This window comes from Cavia porcellus, unplaced genomic scaffold, assembly GCF_034190915.1.
Source record: "Cavia porcellus strain 051 isolate PalLab524CR breed Dunkin Hartley unplaced genomic scaffold, mCavPor4.1 scaffold_9, whole genome shotgun sequence".
NCBI classification, from domain to species: Eukaryota; Metazoa; Chordata; class Mammalia; order Rodentia; family Caviidae; genus Cavia; species Cavia porcellus.
Genome location: NW_026947492.1, coordinates 15,795,359 through 15,804,674, shown reverse-complemented (window position 1 = coordinate 15,804,674; position 9,316 = coordinate 15,795,359). Strand labels below are relative to the sequence as shown.

Here is a 9,316-nt window from a genome sequence, read left to right as displayed (position 1 = left end):
ACTCCTCCTAATAAATGCAATCTTTATGTACTACAAATATATACTAATAAAAAGAATCACACAAGGTTATTGATTTTTAACAGAAATGAAATCAGCAGAAAGATGACAAATTAAGCTCCCTAAATACACCTGGTTACATTACTTTATCTTTGAGTTACAAACTTAATACCACCCAAGCTGTTTATAGTTAAATGAATGAATATTTTAACTTGAATTCAAAATCTTTGCTTAAATTTCTTTCTAACCTCAGCCTATTATACATAAAGCATCACAAATATTTGCTCACAAAAGTCAAACTAATTTTCATACTGAATACACCACAAAACTATTTCTTCAGTTTGTCCCATACAATTGCCATGACCTCATCTTACACCTTGATGCCCTCTTAAGAGGAATCACAAACACTATTCTTTTCTGTGTCCAGCTGCAAGTCCATATTCATTAAAATGAACTCTTTAGGATACCTCTTGATTACTTAAAACTCTCCACAGGCTTTAGTATAAAGCACAAATATAGAATGATGCATACAGTGTAACACAATGTTATAATATATTCATCCACTTTACAATGATTAAATCAAGTTATTTAGCATATTGATTATTTCTTACATTTTGTGATGAGAACATTTAAAATCTCTATTTTTGGCAATATTATTCAAGCAATGTATTAACTATATTCAACATGTTGTACAATAGATCACCAAACTTAATTCTTCTAATGGAAACTCTGCGGACTTTGATGCACTCTCTTCTTGTACATATTCAGATATCTAGATGCTGCATACAAATGAGATTATATGGTTTCTATCTACTCTGCCTGACTTACATTGCCTAGCACAATGCTATCCAGGTCCTCTTATGGGGGCTGGGGATTTAGCTCAGCGGCATAAGCGCCAGGATTTCCTTTTTAAGGCTGACTGGTTTTTGATTTTGTATATATACTACATTTTCTTTATTTACTCATCCCCTGAACATGACATTGCTGCAAACACATTCTGATTTCAAAGAAATATACTTTTTAACTTTTTAGTTTATTTCATTTTATCAAAACCATTTAATCAGAATTTTCACATTTTAGCACATGAAGAACATGTGTTATGCATAATAAGCAATAAACTCTTTAAGAAAATTAATTTACTAAAAATAACATTTTATTTATAGAAGCTTACAGTGATAGTTAGCTACTTGAAAGCGAGCATCATGGAAGACAAAAGGACAGACCTGTGCATTTGACCTCACTCTGAGACACAGAGAGGACCCAGAGCACTACAGTTACAGGAGTCATTGTCCTTTTCTCTGCTTGTTTTCATGGCTCTCCGGGTGACTCAGTAAGTAAATAAGACAGGTCCAGTGCTGTAGGTCTTGTTGTCTCACTTTAGCCAAGAAAGAGGCATTTCTACAAAACACAGTTGAAGTAACATCTTCCGTTAACTTTACAAGGAGCCTTCTAATGGACCATATTGAGAGCATGATAATATTTTTGTTTTACACTTGTTGGTGATTCTTATTTTCATTCTTTGTGAGTTAGAAATTCAATAGAAGCCCATATATTCATCCCAGTGGGGAATGGGAACAATCTCACTAAATAAAGCAACAAGATTGCCAGAAAACAAACAAAGCAAACGGCATTGAATTCCTAGTGTCCCAAAACTGCCTGGTTTGTGATTTTCCTCTGCCTTGATAGGTACAAGAATGGAGCAGGCAGTCAGACTCACTAAAAGATTGGGCAGGAAGATAGGATCGAGGGAAAACTTGAGGAGAACTAGTTATAATAATGGCCATGAAGTTTGAACTAAGGAATTAGGTACATAAAGACAAGAAAGGACTAAAAGGTGGAAAGCAAGTCATGTGAATTAATTAGAGGATCCAGGACATTACTTGTTAATTCTACAGAAACGTATTACTATCTACCATGACATACACAAACAGCTATATTCTGGAGAACAGGAATTAGCTATCAACTCTGCATCTAAAGCAATTGCTATCTAACACGAGCCCAGAGGTTCTAATCGTATTATCAAACTTATAAACTCTAATTAATATGGTCATTGATAGGAAAGAAAATTCACTGGGTTGCATAAGGTGTAACAAGAGAAAGCCATCTGCTTAATGCACTCTTCTGTTCCTGCTTACACCAGTCAGTATTTACCAGAATCCTGGTCTGTGTGACCAGCTAGAATTCCTGGGGGGATGATGGGACAGTCAGGAAATATGCTCCAAACTGAAATCTGAAGAGGAAACCATGATATAGGGATTGCAGAGGCAGCAGCCTGCACCAAGACTGCTGGAAAATTAATGTGATGTTTTTGTTTGTGTGTTTATACTGTATATACAACTGTCATATTGTTTTTATTATCATTCACATGAAGCATTCTAGTGATGTACTAGGCATATAGTTATCCATCATTAAAACTCTTTTATTTTAGTTTTGGACATAGAAAACTCTAAAATAATATATAGATAGTAATGCCTGAGTTTATGAACTTAATTTGTTGTATGGTTCTGGAAAAATGTCCATGTTTCTGTTTGTGTGAGGAAGATGGCCATGCTCCTGTGCATCATCTGAAGCAAAAACAACATTGCCAAGTGCTTCTGTTTGTCAACCAAATTGTTTGCAAGCAAAAGTTTCTGTGAACTAAGATGTCACTATTTAAGCACTTTACAGCATAGGCTACATTTCAAAGGGTTTCTTGAAATTTTAGAAGTGGTGGTGTAAATGTGCTGGCAGACTGACGCATGGAGAGAGAATGAACACAGTAAGGTCAATCCAGTTCAAAGTTTGGTTTTGTCCCTACAAAATCAGAGAAGTAACCCTCATGGTGATATCATTAGACCTTGAGAATGATGATTTACACTAGCCCCAGCCAAAAGTAGCTGGTACATAGGTCAAATTCTAGATGAAGATCTACAATGCAAACTGTTTCTGTCTTCCTAAAAGTGATTGTATCTGTATTATCAGTCTAAATTTATAGACAGTTCTATTTGGAATATCAAATTGTGGCTAAAAAGCTCTTTGAGAAAAAAAGAATGTAGCGAGAGTAACACTACCTCTGCCTAAGAATGGTTTGGCCAGGGCACATAAAATATCAGAAAAGAATCACAAAGTCACTGGTGATATTTTCTGTCTTTTTCTCAGGTTGTACGTAGAGTCTTGCGATCAGATAAACTGCTGCTCTTATGTAATCTTTACCATTAAAAAGCAAAGGATCTTGGGCAGTTTTCTGCAATTCATTTTTGTCTTTTCAAAAATGAAACAATACTTTGTAATTTTGGAGATTTTACCATAAATTAAAGCACTTATCACATCTGAAATTATAGAATATGTACAATGAATTTTGATAAAGGAAAAATATTTCATCATATATTTTGACCTTTGCATATTAATTTATTAACTGCACTTTTGAGTCCTTGTCTCTAAACTCAATTTTTTTTATCATTACAGATGTTTCCCATTTGTATTTGAGAAAGTCTCCTCGCCAGCTCTATAAACGGCATTGTCCAGATATCAGGAGGTGCATCATGAGTTAATGACAGGCAAAGATAGCATGCCGGCCAAAATGAAGAATATATCCAGAAGTGGGCAGTGCAGACCAAGGTTGAGCCAGGGTGGGGACATTACCACAAGGGCAAAACTTGTCTCCAGGTGCATTTTTCTATGTACTTTGCATTTAAACATGTTTTCCATTTTCCTGGTGTAATTAGTGGGGCTGTTTGTATTAGTGGGGCTACTTCTGGACTCTGAAAAGGGGGCCACTGTAGCTGTTCTCTAGAGAATGACATCTAGTCCTACCAGCTGGAAGCCCAAAGAAGAGATTCCGAAAGAGGAACGGAAAGGGGATATGGCCTTTGTGTTTAAGAGGAGGGGCAAAGAAAACAAGAACTTTGGCTTTCAGTTCTGTCTCTGGGGTTGTGCTGTAAGAGTTCCTTTGGCATGACAACCAACCCTCTAGGCAAAGAATACACAGCAAAGAAGGATCACATGCGACCTGTCTAATGGGTTGCATTAAGTAGCAAGTCAACATTTAATTTTATCAGTAATCACCACAAGGACACATCTCTTGTTAGATTTCTAAGCTTCTCTTTCCCAATTGCTGACATCTGGTACACAATTCACATTTCCAGGGGTGCAAAGAAAGAAAAACAATGCCTATTCCTCGATATAGGCTGAAGGTTTAAGAATAATGTGCATTCTGCTACATAGCACTTGAAACATAATAAATACTTAGTTAATAGTAGCTATGATTATCAGTCAGTTGTGCTGGTACTTACTCTCCTCTGTTTCCTCCATCAGGCTCCTAGCTTCCTAAAACATCTTCTTTTTTTTTTTATTTAAGGAGAAAAAAAAAGCAGAGAAAGGGTACAAGTTATACAGATTTACAGAAAAAAATAAACAGTAGGAAATCACTAGTTAATGGATTACATATTGTCATCTTAGAAATAATTGTTCAAGTCACAAAATTAAAGCTTGTAAAGTGGACATTCCAACAATGATACTGCAAACAGTTCTGTTCAGTGATCCAATAAAACTCAGTGATATCATTTTCTATCTTATACACTTAAATATACATGCAGTTATATCATTTAGAGCACTTTCTTTTCCTCTCTTTTGTACAATGACTATTACACATTTTGGGTTTTATTGCTCCCACGGTTCTTATTACTTTTTTGGAAGAGAGTAAAACCAAATGTGACATAACAGGACAGAGTCGGTCAAATCAAAAGGGTGAACATAATAGATAATGTAAAAACATAATACAAGGTGATCCTGAAACATCTTCTACAGCCTGTGGGGGAAGAGCTTCTTTTGACCTGTCTGTTACAATACTGTCACTAGAACAAACTGTCTTCTTCAGGAGTCAGAGGTTAACTGCATATTGCCTAACTGACGTGGAGGATTCCAGTGTGTCCCCACTCTTCTTTATTAATACAGATAGGTGGATTTGGATTTCGGCAAGAGATGGCGACTTCTAAGAAAAAGTCAGCCTTGCATCTTCTCCATTATTTAATTTTGGCTTTCAGGGCAATGATTCTATGATGATTTCCAAAAGAAATATGTGGATTCAAGAAAAATCAAGAACACTCAATGGATCCAAAATTTTAAAAGAAACAAACTTATGAAGAGAAGGAAGAGAATATGTTCACTGTAAAACACACCATAAAAATCTGGATTTTTTTGAAAAAAAGAAGCTTATCTATTCTTTTCTTTAAGAATTCTACATGCAGAGACACTCCTAGCAGAGGTGTGGTGCAGGGACGTGCAAGTACCCAGATGTGAGAAGGTATAAAAGTTTGGTCACTTGGAGCTCAGCAAGAGAGATCACTGGTGTCCTATGAGTTCTTTCCTTTGGCATTGGATTGACTCCATTTCTGGGTGAAACAGTAAAGACAGTGCCACCAACAACTGCACAGAGTCCTGGGACAGAGCCACAAATGAAAGCTGCTGCCTTGAGAAATATCTCTCTGGGAATGTGGCCCCCATGAACTACACATTGTATTTCACTTTCTTCGGGTATGTCCTAGCCTCGCTGCTCATAACGCTGGTGACCACAGCTAGCTCTTCATAGTGGGCTGCAGGCAGCTTCAATGTACTGAGCTGATGCACCCCTCAAAAACCTCCCTCCAGCGGGAGATTCACGCAGCCAAGTTACTGGCTATGATCATGGGGATTTGTTTGCTCTGTGCTAGCTTTCAATACATGCTATCAACTGTGTCACTCTTTTCCAGCTCTAGCTAAGGATAAGCCCAAGTGGGCAATGAACACAACCATTCTGCCAAATGCCAATTCAGTTGTCAATACCACTTATGCCCACCAGAACCGAGATTTCCACTATATGTTTCACAAAATCGTCTCTAGGTATGTTCTCTACCAGACAGATATCAAGAGTGACTGTGGGCAGGCTGGAATACAGCCCACTTTCAACATGGAATTATGACCTAGGCTTTGGCTGCTTGCAGAGAAAGCACAGATGCAAAATAATGCAACAGGATATGACTGGCTGATTATTACTCTGAAAAACAGTCACACTCACAAGCATATGGCTGCCTCTTTGAGTACTTGTCTAAAGTTACCACATATCTAGTTGACATATACATGCTATTAGTAGGCTCCAGGGCTTGAAAAATACATGTATGGTGCTATTTGTTTGCTTTTAGTGTATGCACGATGCTGACAGCTTGAGTGCATTTTAAAACTTTCAAAGACTCTGCTTCATTCACGGTCAAAAATGGCAAACAACTGTGAAACACTGTGAATTACTATATTGCAGATTTTTTAACAGAGAGACAGTGGAAAAATAAAAATTGACTGTACTAATCTATACTTGTTCTCAGGAGGGTAGTCAAGCACACTAAAAGTGTGATTCTTCAACAAGAAACTGCCCTATTAATTTAGGGAATGATATTCCCCTAAATTCTTAAGTAGAATTATCATCAAATAACAATTGTAAGCTCTGTTCTTTTCCATATACAAAGCACAACTGTAAAGGAACAAGTTGGAAAAATGAGATCCCTCCCTACAAAATTCTCACTTCTAAACCTAGGGACAGACCTGTGCTTTTCTCCCAAGTTCAACTTTGATGAAGTAGGTGGAATCCAAAGTGTGAAAAATATATTAAGCAAAATTATAAAATTGTGTATATTCTATGAAATAAAACTTTAAAAAAGAATTGTGCAGTGCAAAACTTACTATTGGTGCTTAAATTTAAATAAAATCTCTAACATGGACTTTGTTTACAGACATAGAAATAAGTCAATATGGCTATTATTTAAAAAAACATTAATAACCATTCAACTTTAATTTTTTATTTGCTTTGGCTACATTTTAAAAAGCTGAAATTGATTTTTCTGATTTTTAATGATAAATTATCATGGTTCAAAGCTTTCTAGAAGTCTAGAAAATAACTAGAGCCCACAAAGCCTGTAAACTAGGATTTAGGTAAAATGTTAAATCCACCTAAGACTATAGATTTAGGAAATCTTACCTTAAGCATTATTTAATTTGTTTAAATTTTATTTCGTATTGGTAGTAAATTAGAAATTACAAAAGGAAGAATACAGAATGCTAACATTTGATATAAAGCTGATCTTTCCAGAAATTGTTTTTTCATTCTCTCTACGTGCTAGAGACATACGAATAGACTTTTAATTAAGAGTATGAAAGACTAAAATATATTCTTAATACTTTTTTTTTTCTTTTTCGTTTTTATTGGTACCAGGGATTGAACTCACGACTGCCTGCTTGCAAGGCAAGCGCTCATGCCTCTGAGATTCTTAATACTTTTCAAGGACTAAAGAAGTAGGATATAAATATTTCAGCAGGGCAGTGGTGCTAAGCAATATTTCACTCAGTATAAAAATTCATGCAATGGCTTTAAATAACGGTCTTATTTATATTACATTGTAGAACATAGAGTAATAGAAACAGACATATGAGATTAAGAGGAGATTAATTCAGAGGATTCAGATGAGAACTCATTCTAAAACTTGGAAAATCAAATTTTGTCCAGCAAGCTTTAGATAATTTCACTCATTTCCTAAAGTAAGACTTCTCTTGAGGAAAACTTTCCTCAGAGCTGATTTTACATCCTTATTCCGCAGGCTGTAGATTAGTGGGTTCAGCATGGGAGTTACAAGATTATTCAGCATCTGAATTACAGCACCAAGCAAGGGGCTGGGGTGGGGCTGAAGGTAGATGACAATGACTGGCCCATATGCACAGAGGATTGCAGTGAGGTGGGCGCTGCAGGTGGAGAACGCCCTTTGCCTGCCCTCTGTTGAGCGGATTTTCGATATGGAGATTCCAATACGAGTGTAGGAAACAAAGATGAGGAACAAACAGATGAGAGACACAAGACCAACGTTTGTAAAACTCACCCTCTGAGCTAGAGATGTGTCTGCACAAGCTAGAGGCAACACTGCAGGAATATCACAGAAGTAGTAACCCACCTGGGTGGAGCCACAGTAGGGCAGTCTGAAGGTGAGAGAGGTTAGGATAGCGGCATGGACACAGCCACTCATCCAGGTCCCCGTGGCCAAGACAAAGCACACCCTGTGGTTCATGATGACCGTGTATCTCAGTGGATAACAGATGGCGACAAAGCGGTCATAGGCCATCACTGTGTACAGAAAACCTTCAGTGCAACCCAGGAAATGGTAGAAGAAGAGCTGAGCAGCACATCCCTGAAAAGAGATGCCTGGGCTGTGCCCTGAAAGATAGGACAACATCTTGGGGACAGTAGACGAAGAGAATCCCAGGTCAAAGATGGAGAGGTTTCCCAAGAAATAATACATGGGAGTGTGAAGCCGAGAGGAGCAGAGGATGGCAGTAAGAATGAGCACATTTCCCAGGATGGTGCATAGATACAACGCTGAGAACAGGAAGAAGAGGGCGGTCTCCAGACCTCCTGTCTCAGGGATGCCCAGCAGGATGAATTGGGTCACCGGAGTGAGATTTCTCATTCTTATGGACAAGTCAACTCTTATTTGTCTGTGAAAAGAAATTTATGGTTAAATGCACAATATCTATTTAGATTAGTAGCGCGTAAAGAACATAATGATCAAGATATTTACATAATGATCAATTTTCATAACATACAAGCCTGCATCTAAATTCCTTCCGTTCATTTAAGATCATTTAATTCCAATAAGTCTCCACTTACTGTATGGAAAGCACAAATGCACAAATTTAATGTTTTCCCTAGTCACATCTCTTACCATGTGGGTCAACAAAGAAAAACTGGCCTGAAAAAGTTTCTGTGCTCCTAATGAGCAGAACATTTAGTTAGCAGGTCCCTCACTCACTGAAAAATCATGAACGTAACACAGATGAGTTTCTGGTAACCTTCACTTTAAGCTTCAGAATCTGTAATTCTCTAGCCACATCCAAATTAGACAATACTAATTTTTAGTACTAAGACACAGAGGTACAGGTAAAACTTTGCAAGTTTGATGTCCTGAAAATTCTGGTACCTTTTTATTTTGCAATTTCTAATCCAGGGCTATCTTTAAATTATACACCTACCCATGGATTCAGTTACCCCTATCTGTCTGTCTGTCTGTCTGTCTGTCTGTCTGTCTTATCATCTGTTGTCTACATATTTTCCTGGTGGTTGCAAGAGAGGAAAAGAGCAAGTACCAAGGTAAAAAGTGGAAGGCAGCCCCTGGGCCCTTGCCTGGAAGACAGGGAGCACAGCTGGCTGTGCCCTCAGCGCTGTCTTCCTTTCCTCCCACACAGAAGGAAAGAGCCTCCCTCCCTGCCTAAGTCGCTTTCATTCTGCAGCCCACAGATAGGTGTCCTGAACCCTGATTGTTTTCAGTCA

General features: G+C 37.6%; 1 protein-coding gene across 1 annotated transcript; it reads right to left on the bottom strand.

The window, feature by feature from the left end:
• Positions 1 to 7,520: 7,520 nt before the first annotated feature.
• Positions 7,521 to 8,459, bottom strand: LOC100715610 (putative olfactory receptor 10D4). Its single transcript, XM_003472622.3, has one exon. It carries the CDS (start codon positions 8,454 to 8,456, stop codon positions 7,521 to 7,523), a length of 936 nt encoding a protein of 311 aa, XP_003472670.2. The 5' UTR covers positions 8,457 to 8,459.
• Positions 8,460 to 9,316: the final 857 nt, after the last annotated feature.

Excerpts from the sequence above, each read along its gene's own strand:
- LOC100715610 (XM_003472622.3), bottom strand. The coding sequence starts at position 8,456 with ATGAGAAATCTCACTCCGGTGACCCAATTCATCCTGCTGGGCATCCCT.